Genomic DNA, 25,243 nt, shown 5'->3' with positions numbered 1-25,243 from the left:
TGCACTGGGGCATTCACATGGAGGAAGTTACGTACTAATGTTAAACGTAGTATTTCAGCTCCTGTTTCCCAAGGATTGCATCCTGTGGCAGACACTGGAGTTGCATAGGATTCCCAATAGCTTTCTTCTAAATGAGGAAAAATAATGTGAAATTTCTGGTCTAATTTACATTTTTAGGGTGATTGGGGACTGGCAACCATGTTTCCAAATTAACATGATTCCACATAAAGCTTTTCTGTACCATCTCCCAAACCAGCGTTAGACTGGTCTATGAGGGTCGATTCAGACTAGATACAAGGAAGATGTTTTTTACAATGTGGGCAGCGAAACACTGGCAGAGGTTGCCCAGAGGGGCTGGAGATGCCCCATCCCTGGAAACACTCCAGGCCAGGTTGGAGGGGGCTCTGAGCAACCTGGCCCAGTTGCAGATGTCCCTGCTCACTGCAGGGGGCTGGACTGGACGATCTTTAAAGGTCCCTTCCAACCCAAACTGTTCTGTGAGTCTCCGATTTCCAAAAATTGACCACAGCCCCCTAAATAATTTCTCCCTGCGTTCCCCCTGAATAAGCCGTGACCTTGAAGAGTGCCAGCGCTCCAGACGTGCACTCCTCTCCTGGCTGTAAGGAGGCGGCGGTGCCAGTGGGACAGGGGAAGAGCAGGGCTTTTCCCCAACGCACGCCAGGCGATACAGGTCTGCAACCCACCTGCACAGAGGTCCTTCAAGCTTGCCTAGCGGCAACGGAGTCCGTGCAAAGAATGGGTAGAATGCAAACGCGTGGCTTGGTGATGATTTTAACTCTCTGCTTGTTTACACCTTCTTCTGCGTAACGACCCGGCTCAAGACCCCACCGGAGTGGCATGCCAGCATCACCAAGAAAGTGTCAGTGGACTAAGCAGGTGAAGCGATTTCTTTTTCATGCTGTTACACCCTATTTCCTTCAAGCCAGTCGAGCAGCAGGAGAAAACCGCCCCTGTTAAAGATTAAACATCCCACGCTCGTTATTTTTGGGTCTGAAAGAACTCTTGAGCTTGGCAGTGCTTCAAAGATGCTGGAATTCAACTGAGAAGTCTTGATGTGTTTTCTGTGTCAAAATAGTGTCCGTAGGGGCAGAGAGGAGTTTGGGAGGGCTCTTTTTGCATTATTTTTTAGAAACCGGCTTAGATACAGAGATACCTCACTTTTTAGTCCTGCACCGGGAGTTAGAGCGTAAGAATTTTTGTTCTTCTGCCGCACCTCCGAAGTCCATTCCTATCTAAAGCATGCAACAGCAGTGGCAGTGCCTTTACTGAGGGTTACCTGACTCCGTATTCAGTGGCCTTCGGCTCCGACCAACGTACATGGCCAGTATTTCCCGTGCCAGGCTGAGTCCTTCCCCGAACTGGTTTGTCCATCTCCAAGATCAAGACAAAGAGGGAAAAATGTTTGGGAGGTCTCTCCTTAAATATCTTGTCATATAGGAAGTGCTGTAATGCATTTTGGGAGAAAAAACTTGGACATTGTAAGCTCAAGGTTTACAGCAAGGTCAGGAAGGTGCCTCTTGGTGTCCTTAAGAAAAAAAATGGCCATAAAAAATTTAGGAGCCTCTGAAAATCTTACTTGTGCATCCTTGATAATTTGTCCAGCAGCTCAAATCCTAGAGGATTTTACCTGAACTGGGTGTGTTCCAGCCCACGCAGCCTCTGGCTGCTCTGGGCACTGCTGTAGGTGCCTGGCTCTGGGTTCGAACAGGCTGCCCAAGGGCAGGACGCTGGGCATCATCAGAAGGTAAGAGGCAGCCTGACACGTAGGACAGTGAAACGCAACCTCCCAGCCTGTTTCAGTCCGCAGAGCCCTGGCGTGAGGCTGGCTGCGCCTGGTGTTCCCCACTGTCTGGGTGCCCGAGATGCGGGCAGATCTGCAGAGCCCTGTGCTAACAAGCACCGGTGGTTGGAGCCCTGTTGAAAAGGTACGGAGCGCTATTGAAAAACACCGCAGGTTTCTGAAAAAAATGGGGTAGACGTCTCAAACTGTGGCTGTATCTGAGGGACTTCAGGTTCTGCATCTCTTTGCCTGTTACCAAGTGCTGAAATGGAGCCAGAGCAGCCTCGCGGGGAGGGTCGCCCTCAGCCTCAGCATCGGTGCTCAGCGTTGGCCTGTGGGGCTCGGCAGGACAGACCAGGCTACTTTTAATCCATCATTATTAATGCATTTCAGTCGCTCCCCATTTATGAAGCTGGTTGACTATGGGGCTGGAGAAATGACTGGGAATTCCCTAACAAATTCACAGTTTTATGATTAGTGACTTGAACTGTGAACAGACAGGAGACCAAAATACTATGTATATTGTATACATTTAAACATACACCGCTCTGCAGCAAGGGAGAGCTATAAAGGGTTTCCCGTTCCCTTAACCTCCCGTGGTGGCCAGTGACCGCGGCAGGTTTGGCAAGGCTTCGATGGGGTAACTGGAGTCTCAGCTCTTGCAGATGTCGTAAAAGTGTGCTGGAGGAACCAGGTGAGCACGCTTAGCAAGTGCCAATCAATCAGATAAGCCCACGTTAAAAGTTACAGGTACAATCTGGCAGAGTCTCCCATAAATGAGAATGAAGTTTGCATTTCGTCAACGTAAACAGGTCTTTTTTTCTGAATTGTGCTGGTACCGGCAGAACTGTGGCTTTTATCGCCTTCCCTTTCGGGCTATGGCAAGTCGCCATATGAAGTGGCTCAGAACCCAGGGTATTTTTTTTTAAAACAAAAAACCCAGGGTGTTTTTCCCTTGTAGGAGAGACATTCCTGGTGTTTCCTCCAAAGCAGGCGAGGGTTTGGGCTGAGCGGTGTCCGTAACGACTGAGCAGTGTCCTAGCAGCGCCTGGGACGCAGCGGTTGTGGCTGAGCCTCTTTCTGTAGTGAAACGAAATAGGAGATCACTAATCACAACGCAGGGTAATTAGCCGTGCTAGGTGCCCACCATTTATGCATTGTCAGCCTCGGTATTTATGCATTGTGGTACAATATTTTTAAGTGGAGGCATGGATATGTAACCCTTGTAATACAGAGTGGTGTAGGGGGAGTGTACAGGGCAGGACGCTGCCCTCTGGGCGTTTATGGGGAATACGTAAGGCTAAAGCAGGTCAAAAAAAGGAAACGGGTACAAATCAAAGTGATTTAAAAATAAAAAATAAAAAGAGAGGAAGTCGTAAAGCTTACAGAAGGCTTGTGAGGGTGGGAGGTGCTGGGCCAGGCTGCCCAGGGCAGCTGAGGGTGCCCCATCCCTGGCAGTGGCCAAGGCCAGGCTGGACGGGGCTGGGAGCAGCCTGGGCTGGGGGAGGTGACCCTGCTCGTGGCAGGGGGCTGGAACTGGGGGGTCTTTGGGGTCCCTTCCAACCCAAACCATTCCGTGATTTTGTGAAACCAACACCAATTAACATCACCAGTTTGAAAACAGCGTAGCCATATGTAGTATATGAAGCTTGCACGAAAGTATTAAGCTATCTTTTTTTCTTGTTAATTCTTTATTCTACATTATTCTTGTTAATTCTTTGGTGTGAAACATGTAAGATCTATAGTGTATGCTTCCTTCTGATTAGTTATACTGATTAAAATATGGTTTGGATTTTTTCCTGTAACACTTTCTGAAAAGAAACCTGTGCTTCCCAAAGACCAGCAGGCTAAAGCATGTGCATCTCTGCATCCCTAAATACTCATTTTTCCCATAAAATATAAAATACTAGTTAGATATTTTCAGTAGCTTGGTAACATAAAAGCAATGACATTGTATTTGCTGTGCAGTATCAGAGACCTAGTCTTATGCTCCTGGAATTACTCCAATTTCTGCAATCCTTTATCTGTTTAATCAGTGATATTACAGGCTTGATGTTACATTAAATGTATTAAAAAATCTGCAAGCAGGTTAACTTTTTTTTTTTTTCTGTGGGGATGTAATATTCATTTGCTTAAGAGATTCTTGCTTCATGTAATACCAAAATAATGGAGAAGAATTAGAAGGCACTTTCAGTTACAAATATTTGTACTTTATTTTATACAGTGTTATGGAAATGAATTGCACTTTACCTTTGCGTTTTTGAAGGCCATGATTATAGGTTTGCTGCAAAAGTAGCTCTGAAAGGAACTAAAATTAATGAATTTAGTATTGCCAGAAATGTGGTCCTATGAAATCAATGGATTGCCAGCCATTCCAATTTTTCTGGAATTACCTAGACTTTGCTGTCATCATCTTATGGCCCAGTGCATCTTGCAGAATATTAATGAATCTAAAAATAACTCCTGAAGTTTGCAGTGGGGACCACGAGTGATGCAGTGCGATAGAAGATTTGATGCAGCATCTCATACTTTTATTGCCCTGCGTTGGTTTGTGGCAGCCCAGGGTTTGGTTTTCTTCTTTCTACCACTTATCAGGCATTCCCAATCTGAGAATCTAAGCAGCAAAAATAAATCGTGCTCATAAACGCCTGACAGAAAATATTTCCACTTTGCATGAATCACCCGGTTCAATGTGGTATTACTCTGAATTTTGAATAAGAAAAGATTAAGCTCAAATCCAGTATTTTTCTTCTTTTTGGGTCATCTTTTCCTACTTTGAGAACATTGTCATGGTAACTTATACTTTTTTTTTTTTTTGAAGCATGAATTAGGGGGGTTGTTTCTGTCTCACTCTTCCCGCATCCGTGATGCGTGAAATGGCGTGAGCCACTGCTCCTTGGAGAAGCAACCTTAGGGAACCCGGGAGTGCTCAGGGCTGGGAGGGGTCTTCCACCCCGAGGGTCTCCAAGGAGATCAAGTGTAGCTCGTTGTGTATTTTGCCATTCCAGCATCAGGTGCCGCAGCTGTTTGCAGGGCGAGGGCTGTGGGGCAGCACTGCGCGTAGGGCCACGGGTGGTAGCTCGCAGCCAGGCAGCTTTGGGGGGCCACGTCCGAACGGTGCGCCGGGTGCCAGCGAGCGGCCCGCCGAAGGAAGGTTTGGAAGCAGGTAATAGTAATGATAATGCAGAGGTGAGTTTATCAGGGTTTGTTTATCAGGGTTTATGTTTTTTGTGCCATCAAACACGATAGCAAAGTCCCACAGTAACGAGTAAGTTAAGAGTAGTCTGCAGTGAAGGGAGGCTTCTGCGCTAGCGCTTAGCAGCATCATTGCAAAAACAGCTTTTCAGATGTTCCTTTTCCGAGGAAAACCCATCCTTGCACTGTTTTAAAAAGCAGCCAATTTCCAGCTTGAATTTTGGGTTATGTTGGGATGTTTTTTAATTTCTTTTCTCTTGTCTTTTTTGGGACAAGGGAGAGTGTTTGGAATCGTTTTTCTCTTTTTTTTCCCCCCACCTTTTTTTTTTTTTCCAGATTTGCATTTCTTTATCTTGCAAGCGTCTAAGCAGGTCCAGCTAAACCTTGAAGGTAGTATCTTAATGTTTCTGTCTGTGTTAGAGAAATAACACTAATGTGGAGGATGCTATTAATACCTTCGGCAGTGGCCAGGTCGCTGGCGTGACTGGGGCTGTTTGCCAGCTTCCTTTGAACGCTGGAGCCAGTGGGCTCCGCAGACAGCTCACTGGCGCTGCTTTAGAGCCGCCGCCGTGCCCTCTGCTCCCAGCAGCGCTGATGTGTCAGGGAGGGACTGAAGCCACCTTGTCCTTTAAATCTATCGACATAAAAGCCAGCCAGCCAGCCCTGGTTGAGTGCTGCGTGAAAAAAGGTCTAAAGGACTTTGACTGGTTTGTGTTTTTTTCACCTGCAGAGCTCAGGGGTGCAGTTATTGCCATCAGGTCTGTGCTACCCCTTCGCCACCGCTCTGCCTTTCCTCACTGGCTCCTTCCAGACACTTTCTCTTCAGCTACGATTATTATCTTTTTCGTGACTAAGAAATAAGAAAAGGGGTAACCAAGAATGGGCAGTTCTTGGTTGTGAGGATGGGCAGCTGGATCACACCGGCACAGGCAAAACCTCTGGTGCTGAGCAGGCAGGGAGGGGAGCAGAGCGGGGCAGTGTCGGTGCTGCCGTCCGGGTGGCAAGGTGTGGCGCGGGAGCTGCTGAGGGGCTCGGCCGTTACTGATTTTCCTGTTGAAATGCTGTTCCGCTGTGACCCAGGGTGTTATTTACAGGGTAGGCCCTGCAGGTGTTTTACTAAAATAGTGTTTAAATGGAATTGGCAAACTGGAGGAAGTGGGAGAGCTGAGATTTTCAGGTAAACCAGACCACGTTTTGGTAACCTGAACTCACGCTGCTGAGGCAGGTTGTGTCGCAGCCCGTGTGTACGTTTCCTTTTACCCCAGATAAAGTCGCAATACTCGCTTGCGAGAGTGCGAAAAAAATGATGATAGGCTGTGGCTTTACTCTGAAATCAGTGTTTTGCCTTTTATGTTTAATTAATGCCTTGGAAAAAAAGGAACATTTGTTTCTGGTTGTGGGTGTTGCTGGAGATGAGTGCGCCGTGAATTCCCACGCGTGTCTGCGGTGGCACCCGCGGCCCTGTGCGGTGCTGCCCACACCATGGCCTGTGCCCCGCTGCCCCACGCCGTGCCCCGCTGCCCCACTGCCCCACGCCGTGCCCCGCTGCCCCACGCCATGCCCTGCTGCCCCGCTGCCCCACGCCGTGCCCTGCTGCCCCACACCAGCTGCCCCACGCTGTGCCCTGCTGTCCCGCTCCTCGTACCTCACCCGCCCAGCCGCTCTCGGGACTGTTTTATTTGCCCCCCGTCGGCTTTTCTGTTTGCAGCCTAGTTTGGTTGTGTGGTGCGTTGTGAGTTAGACGTCGTGTTAGTGCATCACTGATTTACCCCAACCCTGCCGCTTTGATGTCAGCAAAGCCCGCGGTTTCTTCAGTGTGCTCAGAGTAAGTCGGAGGTGTTTCTGAGGGCAGTGTTTACAGGGCTAATTCTGTTGGAAAGATGACGGCTTAGCTGGTAATACATGCGGCTTTGTCTGTCCTTGTGTGTCTCCTCAGTGCAGGATGTATATTATTCAGACTTACAAGTACACCCAAAAACCAAAGGCAGGTTCTCCTCCTGTGTGTTCCAGCACTTTTTCCTGCTGCAGAGGGTAAGCCCGCCTGAGCCAGGTGCCTGGTGCCCAGCCTGGCAGCAGGAAGGTGCCGGGGGGCTCACGGGCGGCTGGTGTGGCCACCTGGGCTCCTGCTGGGCTCCCCCGAGCCACCACACGTCCCCCCACGGATTGGCGCGATCCAAGAGCGCTGGCCCCCCACCTCGGCTGCACAGGACACCGGGCAGCTGCGCAGGCAGAAAATCCTGTGCATATCGTGGTAGTGTCACGCCGTGCCGCAGGCATTCCCTGCAGGTTTCCCTGTCCAAGCTAACATGAAATGCTGCGAGGTTTGACATCGTGACTCCCCAGTCCTTACTTGCCAGTGATGCACTCAATTACTTACGTAATATACACTTGGTGGTTTTCCTGCTGAACAGAGGAGGTGTAGGAGATTTGCTTGGCTGCAGAATATTTGGTGATCTGGAAGGAAAAGTGACGTGAAGTAGTAAAAAAAACTTGTAGTTTATTGCTTAGCCATGAGGAATGCAGAAGCTGTTAAAAATCAGCACAGTTCGTTTCTGTAGGAAACGTTAAGCTATCCCTTTCACACATCTGGCTAAGAAGTGGAGAAATAAGTTCCTTTTTATTGTAATCACATATTGCTGAATGGTTGGGCTTCAGCCCCCACCCCCCCCCCCCCAAAAAAAAGGTAACACTTCTGAAGTCTGCTACTTTTGTTAATAACTTTTATTGAAATTCTGACTTCCACAATTCTTTCTAAGAAGAAACCCTCTTTGCTTACTGCAGTATCAAAAAAAAGTCTGTAAGGATAACAAGGTTTCCTTGCTAGCGAGCAGATGCGTAACTGCAGGTGTAGAAGTGTTTTTATCAGCTAGTCCTTTCCAAAATCACTTAATGGCTTAGTTGACCAAAAAAACAGGGAAGGCTGAAGATGAATGTGAGTTCTTAATCACAATGAAAGGCACCAGGGTGGCTGAAGGCAGGCTGAGTTTCTGGTGACATTACAGGTTTGTTTTTACTTACGCAAGGGGCACGTAAACCTTTAAATCACGCTAATCTGAGGCAGAACCTAAGCCAGGAGAATGAAATATCTTCCAAAGCAATGAAATGACTTTGAATCCCAAGCTCTGCGGAGCAAATGACTGTGGTGCCTGTACCAAAAAGGTAAGACGTAAAAGCCCACGACACCCCGGTCGCTGCGGGAAGCTGCCGGGGGTGCAGGAGTCTGTGCCCCTACCTGCCTGTGGGGCTGGCGGTGTTTGCGCACAGAGGCTGATGCTTTTTCACTGTCTACAGAGTTTGCTTTCCTGGTAATTCGAGATACAACAATTCCTTTACAAAGAGCCGTTAATGATCTTATCATAACGTTAGTGATCTCTATCACATCAGGTTGAGAAGGCTTCTGTGCACGTGGGCCGGGTGCGTTGGCTGGTGGCCACCCATTGTGGGGCGTCACTGGGGTTTCTTCTTCCCTCCCAGTCCCTCAGGACACAGTCTGTGGGTCCCGGTTCACAGCATCTCTGCCCTTCCACTGCCGCAGGCCCGAAGCGGTTCTCCTCCCGCGGGCCCCTCTCGGTAGCGGCACCCACAGCCCCGTGGTGTCGAGGACCCCAGTTCAAGGAGCTGTGAGCAGGCTTGTTCCCATGGCCATGGACCCTGCACTCCCTGCGGGCACGTCTGAAATCCACGGGGCTGAGGATGGGCGCACAGCACCATCTGTGTTCTCTGGGCGCAGAGTTTTAAAAAGCGACTGCTTTTAATATGAAATAGTATCTAACTGTGCAAACCCTGCACGTCTCCGGGTCTCAGTTCCTTGAACGCGGCTGAGGCTGCCTGTGTGGAGGTGCAGCCGGCTCTGCCGAGCCGCAGGAGCTGCTCCCCAGGTAGCCAGCCAGCTCCCAGCTGGGCAGCACCTCTGATGTGCGGGAGGAAAGCCCCCGGCTCCTTGAACCCGTCTGGGCTGGGGGTTGTTACGGCCCTCGTCAGCGCTTCGGTGTCTTTGTGCAGTTCCTGAGCGATTGTTGTTTCCTGCCCCTTGGCAGGGGGTTCTCCGCACCGATTTGTCCAGGGTGTTTCCACCTGGGTAGGCAAATATTTGCACGTAGCAACCTTCACCGTCCTTGGGCCAGCGAGCGCGAGGCACGACACCCTGCTGCCTGCAGCCCTACCAGCCTCTACCTCGTCTCAGTTTGCTAACAAAGCTGAATTCCTCACTTTTGTGTCGGGACGTGCCCCAAGCCACCACCCCAGCCCCTGGAATGAGCCTTAGCCAAGACCTGTCATGATCCAAAGCAAATTTACCCCCAGCTTACAGGGCAGCCCTGGCAGTGACCAAGTTCCCAGAATGCTGAGAACTGCAGGAGGTCTGCAAAGCAAGTGGAAATGAATGTGAATAAAACGATATGTGCATTCAGAGGGGGTTATTTTTCTTTTTGCAGTACAGATGTATCAGAGATGCTGGAAACTATTTTAACTAGCTGGTCAAACTGACGCAATAGAGAACAATTGCATTTTTTTTTTAGTTTTGAATGTGTGAGGATTGGTTTTCTAAAAATACATAGTTTTTTAAGTGTAGTTACTGAGATAAAGTTGTGCTTCTCTTAGCCTCCTATATAAATATTTTGCAGTGCTATGTTGTTACTGAAAAAGAAAAAAAACCTAGAAGACCTGATTCAAGGCTGGGGGGAGTTTGCGTTTCTTGGATGTTTGTTTTGCAGCTCCTTTTTATAGCCCAGGCTCAGGAGGGATGTGGGAGGAGGGGTGGGAAAGCGTGGGGGGGGGAACCAAGACGGCAGCAGGAAATGGACATCCATTCCCACACCTTTCCGCGAGCAGCGAGCAGGGAGCTTGGCTCTCCGACCCGCCGGTGATGTGCACCTGCTGGCATCGCAGGCAGACATGCTCTGAGCCCCCCCTCGGGCACATGCACACGCTTTTTTGCAAAGGCCGTGGCCGTGTCCATCTCCCTGAAGGGCTCGGCTGAAGTGCAGTTTTCAGTCGGGCTGGCAAGCGTGCCATGCTGCGTGACTTCGAGGCAATGAACGGCTCGTTCCGTCTTGCTTTTGCTTAACTACAAGAGATCAATATGGGCTAAATATTGTTTTAACACTAGGAAGTATCAGAAGGGATATTTGTTTCTGGCTGAGGAGCAGCAGAGATACCAGATTTGCCTTGCTCCTGGAGGACACCGTAGGGGAGCAGTGGGGAGTTTTGAATTTAGCAGCTCCATCTTATTTCTTCTTCCTTTTTTCCTGGAGGATGTAAACTAACAAAGCATTAAGTAAAACTAAAGCCCCGTTCTGAGTGGCCTGATTTGCAGCCCTCTTGGTCATGTTTTAGGTTGGTCCACATGAGAGTGTAATGACTGCTCAACCCACACAGGAAAGTTTGAGCTGCTTTACAGGTAAAAGTGTGCTTTACGAGCACACTTACACTTGTACAATCCAAGTAATCCAAGAGTATCCTTTTGCTCAATTTACATCCCTTTTAACTGAAAAAAACCTGGAGAGGGGGAAAAAAAAAAAGTCCTCCTTATGCCTTGGGCTGGTGCAAAAACATCTTCACCAGAGCTGGGAGCTTCAGCCTTCACCTGCCCGCTCGCGGTCGCTGTGTGATTACGCTATAAAATCAGGTTTCCAGATGTTAAGGGTTGCAGGGGCACTCTGCGTGGGGGAGGGCTGGCGATGGCTTGCCTGACTTGGGGTGCACAGCTGCGCCTGGGAAGCCTGGGATGGCAACGGGAGTTTGGCCTTGGAGTTCATCCTGTCGAGGACTGTGACCAGGGCTGCGAAACGTGGCACGGCCACTCTTCTCCTAGGTGGGCTGTCAGCCTGTGGCCATGGCACACGTGTTGAGGAAAGAGAGGTGAGATTACAGAGTTAAGAGCTGTTTCCAGATGTTGTCTGTGAAACGAGATTTGTAATGTGTTACAGATACTGGGATGACTTGGGGTTGGTGAGAAGAGCTTTGGATTCTACAGTAGCTTTTCTGTGAAAGCGAGCTCAGAACGATGTCTGGTCAGGTCCGGGAAAACAAGGATGCTAAAGCTGGGGAGAGGTGGCTGGGGGAGCCGAAGGGGTGTTGGCCCTGCAGTCCGGATTTGCAGCACTTGCACTGATGGGGCTGGCGCTGCCCGGCGCTGCTCATGGCGCTGGAGAATGGTTTGCTGCAGCAAGGGTCTGCCTCCTGGTTTCAGCACGATGCGTCACAGAGCCTGGGGGTTAACTAGCGGGTTGCTTGAGATTTGGCTTTTCCAGTGCTACCTCACCAAGGAATGTGTAGAGAGTTTTTTCAGGGTTTCATTCAGGCTTTCTTACGCACTCTCCTACAAACACACCTTCTTCAGGCAGGTACAACCTCAGTTTTTCCCAGTGCACTCGCCAGGACAGGACAATACAGGAAAGCCCATTGCCAAATGGAGTTAAGCAATCAAATTCCTCACCAAACATTGTCTTTCTGCACAGTGACCGGCTGTAATTATGCTTTGCTGTAATTGTGCTTGCAGAGATATTTTATACAAGGTACCTGCCATAGGGTGCGGCAATAACTGTTGTCAAGGACAGGAAAAATGGTGTGAGAGCCCTTGCTTCCAAGTCCCAGATTTCGTATCTGTGTTGTTACTGACCCTGAATGTTTAATGCTACTTTTGTGGTGTCTTGGAATGTACTAAGTGATACTGTAGAGATGAACGATTAGTTTAAAAAAAAACAAGCCACAGCCTTACGGTAACAGTTTCCAGTAGGATGCTGTTCATGAGCATAATTGCTTGCTCAGGCAAAGGCCTTTCCTAATAGTCATCTGTATATTCTCCAGGGAATATATTCAGTTACGTGACTATTACTGAACTTTATTGATACCTCGTTCAGTCACAGCTCTGTTTCTACAAAACCTTTTGTAATCAGAAGCAGCTGCATACTAAATACATAAATGGATCTCTGCATCTTGCTCTGCTGGCTGAAAGGGTCATTAGCAGATAAGATGATAAACATTTTGCGAAGACTGACTCATCCAGTGTAGCTGTGGTGACTTACCAGCACCTGAGTACCAGCATTCGGGGAGAGGCAGCCATATTTGAGGACAAAAAACCCTAAAGGGCACGCTGCTGCTGTTGTATGACCTCTTCCTTCTTAGAAAGTTTCAAGTTCTAAGGTTTACATCATGGTTTCCATTTCTGCCTTGTTCTGTCTGTGACTGATGTCCGGGCAGAAGCCCTGGCACAACGTTTCGTGCACTTGCACATGCTTGGCTGCCTGATCACTGGCTTCTGGCACCTCGTCTCTTCCCGCTTATTGTTCTAGCAGTACCTTTTGTTGCACACAAAATGACCCACTTGCTGCTTCTTCAACATTTTGGTTTGTATCTCACTTGCTGGTTTGTTTCTTACAAAAAATGAAACAATCCATGAATCCTTGGGAGAACAAGAGAGGGTAAAAGGTAAAACTGTTCCTGATGCCTGGGGAAAAAAAAAAACTCGGCACAATCCTAAAATGCAGTTAGTAAAAGTTGATGGCTTTAATTTGTCCGATGATTTTATCCTTGTGTATTAACTATTAATTCCATAAATGTGAAGGATGAAGTTGCAGTGTTTTGGGTAGATGCTAACTGTATAGAAAAAACATACTCTGAAATAATGATAGAAATTTTAGTCTGGTGGAAAACAGATGAGACCTGGAGATGCCCTTGTGCACCACAGGGTGTGTATTATGTACAGAAATTCGGTGGCTATACAGTGATTCTGATGGCTCAGACTATTCCAGTGTCTCATAAGGAAACCTCCCTCCACACCGGCTGCACTTTCATCTTCAAATACTTCCCACTTGTTTCTCTGTCGCTGATGGTGCTTCACCTGAATGACCTTTATTTAGTACACAGTCATACTCCTGGCAATCTCGACCATTTCTTCTGCCAGGCTCACTATAGGAAACACTTTGTACCTATAGACATACCAGTAGGTAATCCTAATGGACTGGAGATCTCAGGAGGCTTTTTCACATTGGTGTTCATTAATGAGTTCCATATAATTTGAAATTTAATTTTTTTTTAATATATATATACACATATATTTATTTTTTATGTGTATGTTTTATTTTCTGTACCTTTGACAAGATTCTTTTACTAATCCCAATATCCATTTTTGTCAGAGAATAATTACTTTTTAAGATGTGACAGGACTTTTCAGAGCAAATCAGTGCTGCTTCTTAACTGGATTCTAAGTTTATATTGACACTAGAGCCCATGCGTAAGAGGATGTAAAACTGTCCCGAATTTCCAGACTGGAATGTCCTGTACAAGACTCTGGTTTGGGTTCTTCTTTTCTCCTTGTATAAAATCTGTTTTTCCTGTGTGATGAGCTCTGTATGGTGGCTCCAGCTGCTTTGCAGTTCCCAGCATCTGCAGTGACAGCTGTGGGGATCACCAGACTGGAAAGAAAGGTGGAAGTCCCAGATAAAATTACATTTCTACAAGTTTTGCAAAAGTCTGCAGCTAAGGATAGACGCAGACTGATGCCTGCATTGAAGGGAAGGGCGGGCAGAGCTCAGCCTTCCTACGTCCCCTTTGGCAGCTGCTGGCTGGCCTGCCAGCACGTGTGCTCTCGCTCGGTAGGTGTGTAGCCAACCCCTGGGTCTACTGAGGTTATTTAAGTGGTACCAGGAAAAAAAGGAGACACAACTTGTCAGGAAACCAGAACTTGCTATCTTCTTGTCTTCCTTGTATGCCTGAAAAAACATAATCTTTCTCAACTATTGTTCTTTCAATTTTGTTTTGTAGGAATCGGAGTTTCTCTGTCTGGAGTTTGATGAGGCCAAGGTGAGCCAGATGCTGAAGAAACTGTCGGAAATAGAGGAGAGCATGACTTTGTTGACTCAGACCACTTAACCAAATAAAGAGATTGCAACTCAGAAAACAAATGACCCTCGGTACTTTTTCATAATTCCTGATTCTGCATATAAAGTAGGTAATGATTGTTAAATCCTGATTATAAGTGCACAGTGCGTTCACAACCAAGCGTGGGCTGTCGTACTGTGAAGCTTCTCATCCCCCCCCCCGACCTGTTCTCCAAGGCAGCGGCAGCATTGGTCGCATAAAGCTTTGTGTAAACAGGCCTTTGAGCAGCGCGTAGCTCTTCTCTTTCCCCCTCAGTCAATCTGTGGGTCTTCCAGATGCTGTCAATGCTGGGCTGGATGAACAGCAAAGGTTAATTGGCCAGTTGTGGCAAGGGAGAAATGTGCAGAAGAAACAGGCAGACTGCGGGGAACTCATGTTTATCATTCCAAACCATGGGCTATGTAGGACAAATCCACCCGCGTGAACTCTGCCTGCTTAGAGCGTAAAGCCCGGGCGAGCAGATGAAGTGCAGTGAGTTCAGGGAGCAGAGAGACAAACATACATTTCTGTAATGGTGAGCCGCTGCGCTGCTGAGGATTAAATGGTCCCCCAGGGTGTGAGGTGGCCAGCCTTGCTGCCCCGTTCAGTCACACCTACCTGACGCCATGGGGAGCCAGGGGACGATCAGGGGAGCATCTCGCGGGCAGTGGAAGGTGTTGGTTCCCCAGAAGGAGCAGCCCTCCTGCACGTGCTGAGCACCACATCTGGCAACCTGCTGGCGGGCCTTCAAAGCCACTTCTAACCCACCCCCCTGAAGACCATCCGTCCTCATCAGCCGTCTGGCTCTCAAGCTGTAGTAGCACAGCCCTGGGACCCAGCTGCACGGTGTTGGAGAGGCAACTGCTTTGTCAGAGCACAGTTCAGCTTGGCTGCTCTTAGTCCTGTTTGTTGTGATGTTTGTTTTGACCTCAGAAAATCCCAGGTTAAACCCAGGGTTCTGGTGTTTGCACATTCAGCTTGGAATTTGGGTAAAAGGACAATGCAGTGGGCAGCCTGGCAGGTTGAAGCCCTATTGGTGAAATAGTTGCGTGAGGAAGACTTCCAGAGGCAGATAAGGTATGTACGGGGCACCAGGATCTGAGCTGCCCAGGTTGCCATGGCTCTTGGCTGTCCTGGGCATCCACATCTCCCTTCCACAACACCAAACTGCAGAGCAGCCGCTGCCCTTCGGCTAAAGAGGACTGAGCAGAAGTATTTTCATTTCAGATGTTTCCGTTCAGGGGCGCAGGGCCATTCAGGCCTCGCCACAGCAGGATGTATAACCACACTTACTGGCTTATCAGTGCAGGAGGGCTCGGAGGGATGATGGTCCCTACCGGAGAGCTGCCTGACAGTCCACAAAGTGGTGACAGACCAGGTGGAGATGACACCAGCCCACTGTTTTGCTTTGTTCCTTAACCGGAAGGTGTGCACACACATTTGATTGGAGGCTACATTGATTCTTGCCATTTTATTTTAGCTTCAATAAGCAACCTCCTCCTGAGCTAAAATTATATTGAGGGCTTGTACCAAGATAGAGATGACAACATAAAATGTTCTTGTGCCATAACTAAAGTATTCCTCATTGCTTCTCCTTGTGAATTTATTGCTTGTGGAGTTGCCAGATTGTACTTGGCTGCAAAATCTGTTCAGAGCAAGGGAAGGGCACCTTTTCCCATCTGCCTGGTCAGAAGGGAAGGCATCGCTCAAGCCAGTTTGTATCCCTGCACTGGGAATTAACGTTTCCTTTCACGTGCCTGTCCCACTGCTGCCTTGTCTCTTACGGCCACCTGGTTCTCCCCTCTGTCCTGCAGAGGAACTGTGCAGCCCTCAGCTCCTCGCTTCCCCCATCTGCCTCCAGCTGATACTTGTGAGTGGAACTGGACTGTAACCACAAACCAATCCTCACACCGGTCCCCAGGTAACCAGCTGCCAGCGCGGGTGTGAAATGCTGAGCGGTTGCCGATACTCTGAGCTTTCCATTTGCTTTTTCATCAAAGCTCATTAAAAAGTTTTTCTGCATTTTAGACCATGTTAAAAACAAAAATCAAGGTCAGGGAAGGATTGTGATCTTAAGTAACTCGCGCTGTGTCAAACATTGTTTTATTTTAACATGGTCAGAGGATAGGAAAATGTGCTATAAATGGAAATTAAAGAGAAACAAACTGGGAACAGATGTCAGGAAGTATTATTTCATGCAAAGGATAATAAATATGTGAAACAGCGAACCAGGCAAGGAGGCTGAGGCAAAAAACATTGGGGTCATTTAAGAAATAATTGGATACTTTCCTAGTAGAGGTGTGAAGTTAAAAAGGCACTCATTTTTATGGGTAGCTGCTTCCCTCTCTTCCTAACCCTCCCTCCCCTGAATATCTCATGATCCCAGTTTTCTTCATGGTGGATCTTTGTAAAAACTGTGGAAAACAAGGGAAAAAAAGCTGAGTGTTTTGAGGACCACACTCTGCCCAGCCCTTGGTAAGGGCACAGGAGTGTCACTGAGCAGCAAAATTGTTTCTGCTTCGCAAGGTTTGACATGGGCAGGGAAAGAGGATGCTGCGATTCCCCAGACTGCTGTAATCCCCAGCTGCCGCTGTGGCACGGAGAACAGATTTCCCCCTTGAGCAGGACCATGCCTTCCTGCTGAGATGGTTTACGTGTGTGTTCGTCCATCTGTCCCTCCCTACAGAGTTTTGAACCTATTGGCCACTTTTGGCTGAACTTGGAGGAGAAGAGGTCTCTGGTGCTGCTCTGCTTTGCTTACTTGAGTGAAGGGCACAAGACACAAGCACCCATGGCTTTTTCTTGGGATTCGTGGATGTTACTTGCTGTCAGTGGTCCCGCTAAATATCTCTGTGATGTCGGCAATTGAAAGCTGCGGCTTACGCACCTCAGGAGGAATTTCAGATTCCTTCCCCAAAGCCTAGATGTAAACTGTCCTCAGCTGGAACGCATGGCCAGGCACTCCTGCTGCGAGTGGGGCTGTGTGTGGATGCTGGCCTCCTGCGTGGGCCCATCTGAGCAGGCATCCCAGTGCAGCCCTGTTGGCCATAGGGGCCTCATTTGGTTTTGGAGACCGCTGCTGCTCCTGTGCCTGCGTGCTGAGCCATGCCAGCAGTGTGACACCAGGGCCATCACCTCCTCCTCCTCTTCCTGCTCCTTCCTTCAGGGAGCAGCCACATGGCAGCGTGCCCCGAGCTGCCAGCTGAGCGTGCTGGGCAGTCTGTCCTTCTACAGCAGGGACAGGAGCAGCTCAGCACAGCCAGAGGAGGAAAGTGAGGGAGATGGGGAAGCAGCAGGGGGAAGGGTTGATGGAAGGCCCCTGCCTGAGTCCCACCTGGGAGAGATTTCCCTGCCCAGTCCTCAAAAGCAGCCAGCGAGGGAGCTGGGACACAATTCATGCCACGCTGCAATATCCTTAACCTCAGAAAACTCCCCTTCATACCTGCCCCCCCTGCAGCTGTACCCGCCTGCAACCTGCCTATCGCCATCCCTCCTGCTTTACTAACAACCGAAACCCACTTGTGCGCGGGACTGCCATGTGCCACCAGGCTGGGGCAGCCGTGGCTTCTGTCAAAGCCTGGATATTTAGTCTGACCTGCATCATGGAGGCAAAAGAGGGAGCATCCAGGCCGATGCTGCTCATCAGGGGCCAGCACCCAGTGCCAGCAGCAATTTCCTCTGGTCTCGCTTTTGCTGGCGCTCTCCTGCGTGACAGCTTGCCGAAGGCACGGTGCACCGTGCTGGGTGAAGGCTGCTGCTTCTTACCAAACACTCACCAGCACCAGCCACGTGTTGTTGCAGCTTTCAGCTGGTTCTTCCTTAGGTGTCACCTTTTGCACAACTAAAATGCCCTGCAATTTATTCATGTGATCACTTCTTGTTTTCTGGGAATTCCTCCAAGTTGCCACTCGTTTATGTTCTGGTGCTCCCTAAAATATCTGCAAGTGCTGTTGCCTTCCATGATGCATTACACGATTGGCAAGCCCTGCAGTCGCTCTCTGCTTGGCAAGACGATTGCTCTTAGTGAAATTTTCTTTTTTCCTTGGTCTGCATATTCCCAGAACCACTGAATTTTTAGAGTATTTTTTTCTACACATGTCTGTATTTAAAAAAAAATAATTGTTTAGGCACACCATGTTTTTCCAAATCCAAGCTAAGAAAACGCTGTATTTCATAAAGCTTTGGGCCATGGAAGGCAGCAGATGATGAGGCATATTTATTTTACATTGTTGTTGATTTACTTTCCCATTGTTCAGGTTACTTAGTCTCATTTTATTTTACTTCTTTATTTTTCTTTCTTAAAGGTCCTTTTTGCAAGTCTAAATATCAGAAATAATGTTTGTGCTTTTACTGTGTTTCACAGGAGGGTTTTTGCTGGAGTCCATAATCTCCACATTTTATTGTGCTTTCACTTTTTCATAAATTGGTTGATATTTTGAAAAATTTTCTTGTCTGTACATCAGTTCTTTTCTATCTATTGATTAAATAATTTGCTTACCATTTTTCTGAGGCGATTTCCTGATTTAGGTATTCACCGACAATTTGTAGATGCACAAGTCTCTGAGAGGTGTTACTTGAAGACTCACGCTTGCCACACATTGATCGTGGAAATGTTTCCTTCCCCTTTTGGGGAATTTCAACAGTTTATTCATTTATTCCAAACATTTATAAAGAGGTGCTCAGTCAGCGCCAGGGACAGAGGGAGCCTTTTTAAGAAGGCGGTGCCTCACGGTGACGGCTGGGCAGGGGGAACACAGTGGTCCTTCGTGGCAGCCACTGATGACTTTTTAATGCGCTACATTTCATGTGGCTTGTGACTGGAAAAATAGATGATGGCTCCCCGCCTTGGAGCTGGGCCTGTTAAAATCCGCCTCTGAAATTATTCCCAAATCCTGGGGAACCAGGGCTCGGTGTGCCATGTAATCCAACGTGGAGGCCAGAACTGCACTCCTGGGCTTCCCTCGCCATGTTGGGAGGTAAAGGTGGCAGCGCAGGGAGACAGTTGTCACCATTCATGCCTTCCCCTCAGAAACAGCAAAATAAAGCTGTTTCTACCCATACAGGTCACCCAGGTCTAGCCAGGCCTTGCCAGAGCTGCAGATGAGTCCCCCTCTCCTCAAAAGGGATGCACATACACCAACAAAAATGCCTTTTCCCAGGAGCACGAATCCCATGGGTGATCCCCAGGGCCACCGGAGTTCCCAGAGGACATGATGTGTCACCTCGCAAGAAAAGGTGGCAAGGGGAATACACTTGCACTCTCGCCAGGTGCAAATCCACCTCTGAACTGGCGGTACCACTTGGGCAGGATTATTTTGGGATATCACCTGAGCTTGTCCCAGCACAAAATCTGTGGGTAGCAGAGGCTGGTGCTATGAAGCTTTCCTCCCAGGCGTAATGGAGGTGATCATCCCTGTGCTCAAATCCCGAAATGCCTTGCCTTTCTTCCTTTTGGTGGTAGCAACCAGATCTTGAAATGCAAGAAACTGCAGGAAAACGGGTTTGAAAGCATGTTGGAGGGAGGGGGCTGGAGCAGCTGGTCCTGGAGAGCCTGCCTGGGCCATTTGGCCCCAGGGCATTTTGCAGGCAGCCCTTAGCATTATCACAGCAAGCAGCAGCCAAGGGGAGGTCCCTGAAATGTGGTGCTGTTCAACAGGAAGGTATGCAGTATTTCTCTGAAAACATTTTCTTGTTTCTTATCTCCCCTGAGTGCAGGTGACTTGGAGCTTGCATTTTAATTCACTTAGTGGCCAGCTGCACTGGAACTCGGGCACTCAGACATTAGCTTTTGTAAGGAGATAGTACTGGAGAATATGTAAAACCGGGTAATTGAATAAATGGCATTTTTGGATGCCAGCAAGTGTCTCGGGCCCTTGAGGAGTGACATTTTACAGGGATGGATGGGAAGGAAAACAGCAATTGCAGCACAAAGCCCAAAGCCATCGTGCTTCTAAGTGGAGCCTGGGAAGAAACAATAATCATTTGGGTTTGATGATACATAATTTCTCTGCCATATTTCCTGAACTTTCTGGCCAGTTGGCAGCCCTGGCCAAATACAGCATTACCAGGAAATTATACGATATAGTGCATTTTAGTAATGTGGCACTCTTTCTGTCTTGCAAATCAAACCATTAGAGTGTTCATGGCATCTCTGTTCTTGGCAGTGAAAGAAGAAAATAAGCAAAGCCACATTAGGAGGAGATGGTGATTAGCAGAAGAGGTGTCCATTTGATCCCAGCCACCTGTGAGTGGTTCAGGACCCTCCCTGTGCCCTCAAAACATGGCAGCTGTCCCACCACCCTCTGCAAAATATCTGGTGGCTTGGTGAGCCCTGGCCTCCTCCAGGCATGCCCTTAAAATAAATTTGCTACTCAGGACAACCTCAGGACAAATCTGCATTCTTCTATGGCCAAGGAACACACTGTGTAAAGCTAATCCCCTGCTCCAAGATCTTGCGAGGCAATGGCATGCAGAAGTACAAGGTTAAACAATGCCGTCAAGATGCAGCGGCTGGGAACCATAAATACCTTTCAAGCAGTCCTTAGGCTCATCAGGAGATGAGCAGGCAAAGCAACTGGAATTCATAAACTTACATAATTAATTTTTCTTTGCAGGGAGAGCAAACATTCCCATGTTCCAGCTCTCTCGGGGCCTTTGACAATCGGGCTCCTTTCTATAAATAATGTTATGTAAGTTTATACATTTCAATTAGTGCTTGTTCTAGCCGCTTGCAGCCCAAGGATGTTTTCATTCCAGTTTATTATTTAGGCTGTGGATAGATCATTTTGTCTTGGTGCATCTATAATGTGATTTAAATTAAGATGCTTGCAAGCAGCATAATAGTAATGAAACGGTCTCTGGAAAACATTGGCACGTCCCCAATGAGAATGAAAGAGAGAAATGAGCTTTATTGCGGCATCCGGCAAAATGTCTGCACCCTCCTCTGCAGGGTGGGAGCAGCATTTCTCTGTCCGAGGACACAGCCGGTGAAGGGCAAGTGCTCTTACCTGGGCTGCGCCACAGGGCTGCTGGTGACACAGTGTAATGGCCACCGATGTTTTTTTTTTTCCAGAACAGGAACATCTCCGAGTCATCCTACAGCCCTGCTAACCACAACAAGCTGCAGTCAGAGCCAGCAGAAATGTTTAACCCCGACGGCTTAATCCCCAGCCATTGCAAATTAGTACAGCTCCATTAACTTCAGAGGTCTGTTTACATGGAGGAGGTTAAATATGTACAGGATCAGGCACAAAACCTGCAACGATTTTGTACATGGGGCAGTGGTTTCCTAATTTACGAGGCTAGATCTCATCTGTGCTGCATGCAAGTTTCCAAAGTTTTAGTTATTTACGATGCGCACATCCATGTCAGATTCTCCATCGAGCGGCATGAAGAAAACCCTTCATTTACTCTGATTATGTTACTGAACTCAGTCCCTAATGCAGGAGGTATCTTCCCTCTAGGTCATTTTTCAGTAACCCATAGGTATAAGGCTGGATATTAAAACTAGATACGTGGATTATTACATTTCCCTTTGCCCAGTTTTTTATTTCTGAAGTTTATCTGCAGATCCTACAATAACAAAATAAAAGCTTTCTGATCTCCTTCTTTGATATATTTTAATTCTGATACACCAGGGGCCACATCCTGCACCCTGGGTGGTACTGCTGGCCTCCACTCAGCACAATGAAGTACGGCTGGTAGTGAGTGTAACTCACTTACAAGCATAAATACATGTGAAAAGGTTACAGAACTGCATAAACACATGTGAAAAGGTTACAGAACTTTGGGGTCTGGGAGAAATCAGATGAGCCCCCAGGCGTGAGAAGCCATCAGCAGCCAGATGTGTGGGACAGGACCCTCCCAGCTGGGAGGGAGGCCCTTGGGTGCTCTGCCAGCTGGGTGCCCAGCAGGCTAGAGAGGTGCCTGCACCCAGGGGCCAGCACAGAGGATGCAGGAAGAAGCAGGGCCAAAACCAGTGCTTGTAACTGCTGTCCTGCCAGGGCCCACAGAGAGCTGGTACAAATCTCCCCTTGGATAGGGCCTGATGAGTGCCTTGCAGGGAGCTTCAAAACAGCCCAGTTAGGTCCCACCATGACCCCGCAGCCCTAGGAGCGAGGCATCACCACCCCCCTGAGACAGGGCTGCTCTCCCCACCCTGGTTTTGGAGACCCTTATGCCACCCAAAGGAGGAGCCCTCAGCAAGGAGGGCCAGCCCCAAGGCCTGGTGGTGAAACACTTGCTATGCCCCTGTCACTAGTCTGCAACCCCTGTGGGCTGAGCAGGATTTCACTCTGGTGGCAGCTGCAATCACTTTGCCAAACAGTTGGGAGTGTCTTGAAAACCCTGCGGCACATGGTGTTGGCTTAGTTATCTTTGCCACCCAGAAACAGCCAGCTGGGGTGTCAGCACCCTTCCAAACACAGCACTGGTTTTAATTGGAGTCACCTTACCTAAGCTGGCACTGTCAGAGTCCAAAATCACGCAGCAGAGCCTCATCCAGGAGACGCCAGAAGTCAAGATGGCTTAAAACATTTAAGTGACATGTGAGGACTGGCAGTTTTCCTACAGCTGGGATTTTGCTGGTACTTAAAACTGCATCTGCTAAAAAATAAAAGCAAAATGGAAGTGGTTCAGCTGAAGTGGGTCCAGTACATTTTTTCCTAAGTGTAAAGAGTTTTCTCACCTTTGAAGAGACTCAGCTGCAGCCTCTCGCTGCCTGGCAGTTTTCAGTTTTGCAGCTCTTCAGGTCTTGCTGCAAAACCCTGTGGGATGCCTCTGAGCTGAGGTAAGGAGAGGTGTAAGGGGCTCACATTTCTAGGACACAAAAAAGATGTTTTGTACATAGTGGGAGCTTTTTTATTGTTTGCAAAATAATTCTTGTCCAGTTTCTGCTGATACAGAAGCTGAATTTAAAGTGGATTCATCTGCATCCTCTTGCCTGCACTCTGCGCTGCTGGGCCTTCTGTCTGCAAGGAAAAGGAGCCTCGTTGGCCGGAAAACCCTCTTAGTTACTGCAGCCTTTGTCTGAAAAAGGTAGGTATGTCCTTCTTGAGTAAGGAAACACTGACTTTAATGCAAGCGGGTCAGAAAGTAATTATTCTGAGGTCAGAAAGTAATTATTCTGGGCAAATGGGAATCAATACAAACACAACGTAGCTCTGCTCACAGCTTGCAAATGACAGCATATAGTATAGCCAGGGCAAGTTTCTCTCCGCCTTTGCTATCCTGCCCTGCTTGGCCTGCAAGAGCAAGCTGCAACACTCCAGAAGAAAGAGTGGTACTCTGCAGGACATGGATGGATGTGCTGATCTCTTCAACTTGGGTGCTTTTGCCAAAGCTGACCATACTATGGCATCTCACTGAGGCCTGAAAGCAAATGGAGCTGGAGCAAGACTGCTCTGTAGTGGTTGCTCTTGCTGTGCTGGTTTGCATGCGTGTGTCAGAGGACAAAGTGAGGAAAATGATGGTGTAAGGACACCACTGGAACGTTCTGTTCACGTTGCTGGCAAGCCTTGTTGACAAACCTTCCCTTCCCTGGGAGGGGCTCATTGCTTGGCTGAATTCTGGGCTCAAACATTTAGGTGGGAAAAAACAGGTTAACTCCTGGAGAAACTCCAATTGCATGTCATCTTTGAATTTCTTTTACTTTCTTATCTTCATTGTTTGAAAATCTGGGTTGCTGCTGAAGTGCTTGCATGCCACAGGAGCAATCTTTAGGCTCCTATTATTATTTAAATTTTAACGTCTTTTCTTGTATTCTTACTCTCCTTGGTCACAGAAGCACATTCAGGTTAGTCTTGTGCTTTCCAGGTGTCCTCTAGCCACACCAGTCTGTCCACATAAATCAGGCCAACATGTGTCCTGGATAAGCTTTGGTCCATCACAGAAAATTAATTGAAGCTGTACTGGCCTCACAGGAGTGAGCGTCTGACCCAGGGGAACTAGGTGAGTATTTACAAGAGGGAGGGTGGGAAGCATGTGTGCCTGCAGCCAGCAGCATTTTTGGCCCAGGTGGCAGGTGCACACTTTGAAGCAGGTGCTGTGGTGCTAAGAGACATGGTTAATATTATGGGATGTAGTGAGGGGTCTGCACCAAGCACTTCTGTAAAGCAAATGACTATCAGCCATGCTGGACTTACAGGTGCTCCCTGTGGAAAGGAGCTAGTCAGTGGTTCCAATAAGATGGGTGCTGGTCCCACGTGGTGAGCTGCTGCAGGGGTGGAGGCACTGACTGTTCACAAGGGTTGCTGCAAGCTGGTACCTGGGAATCTTGGGCAATACACAAATTCAGTGGAAAATTCTGTGTCTGCTGCTTTCTAGTAGCTGGGGGAGGACATGGCTGCAGCTGCTGCAATGACCCTGGGAGATGTGGTGGGATGGGATGCACTGTGAGCGGCTCCCCCAGGAGAACAGCCCATGGCAGCCAGGGGAGAGCGTCTCTTGGCTGGGCCCCACCTCTCCGCAACCTGGCTGTGTCTCACTTTGCTCACTCTTGCTTTGCTCCTGTGGAACAAGAAGAGCAAGATAACCTTGGAGATTTTATAACCTGGGACTTGTTCCTACCTCTCCTCTGCTTCTGGCAATGTACCAATTATTAATTAACAGGCAAATGCTAGAGAAAAGTCCAGTGTACACAGCTCATTTCCATAGCTGTAAACACGGTAGCCCCCCAGGTCAGCTTTTATTCCAGTGAGCCCAATTGCTATGACAGTAATGAGTAAGTAGCCTGGGAAAAATAGAAACTATTTTGAACTTCGTAAAAAATGAGAGTTGAATCCTTTTAAAAGACCTTCTTTTCTGGCAGTTGTGCATATCACACTACCTATGGAAAAACTCAGACAACAAGAATTCGTGTCACCATGTGACACAACACCAATGCCCCAAATGCACATCTTCCCGTAACCAGCCCCTGCAAAATGCCTGATGCTCTGCAGCTCTCTGTCAAGGGCTGTACGCTGGGTCTAATCATTTCAATCATGATGCTAAGCGAAGGTGGTAATTTTGAATATATAGGCAAAAAAGTTATTCCACATTTGGACCAAATTAAAGTGTGTACATGTTGCTGACAACAGCTGCATTCAAAAGCATTTGCTCTCTTTCTCAGGAAAAAAAAAAAAAGCAACAATTTCCTACTGTGCCCTTAACAAAGCTCAGCTTTACAGACCCAAAACACAAAAATTCTGCTTCTTTTCTAATGGAGCAAACTGCAGAACAACTTTCACATAAAATTTTGGGGGGCTTCCTTAACTTCACACAAGCACAACCAGCCATCCAGGAGAGGTTGTACATTTGTGTTTAGATGCAGACCCTCCTGTCCTGCTTTATCCTACCGTGCATGCTGGAGCTGGCCCAGGGACCATACTCCCTGGCAGTCACACAGGCAGA

General features: G+C 48.2%; 1 protein-coding gene across 5 annotated transcripts in view; it reads left to right on the top strand.

The window, feature by feature from the left end:
• Positions 1-13,899, top strand: part of COMMD1 (copper metabolism domain containing 1) — a 78,903-nt gene extending 65,004 nt beyond the window's left edge. For all 5 annotated transcript variants that reach the window (XR_008732935.1, XR_008732934.1, XM_055714778.1 and 2 more), the window contains one exon: positions 13,760-13,899. Coding sequence is in view for 3 of the 5 variants with exons in the window: in XM_055714778.1 (XP_055570753.1) it covers positions 13,760-13,867 (108 nt within the window). In the remaining 2 variants the exon portion in view is untranslated. The remainder of the gene's footprint in view (positions 1-13,759) is intronic.
• Positions 13,900-25,243: the final 11,344 nt, after the last annotated feature.

This window comes from Falco cherrug, chromosome 6, assembly GCF_023634085.1.
Source record: "Falco cherrug isolate bFalChe1 chromosome 6, bFalChe1.pri, whole genome shotgun sequence".
Taxonomy (NCBI): domain Eukaryota; kingdom Metazoa; phylum Chordata; class Aves; order Falconiformes; family Falconidae; genus Falco; species Falco cherrug.
This window is presented reverse-complemented; position numbering and strand designations above follow the sequence as displayed.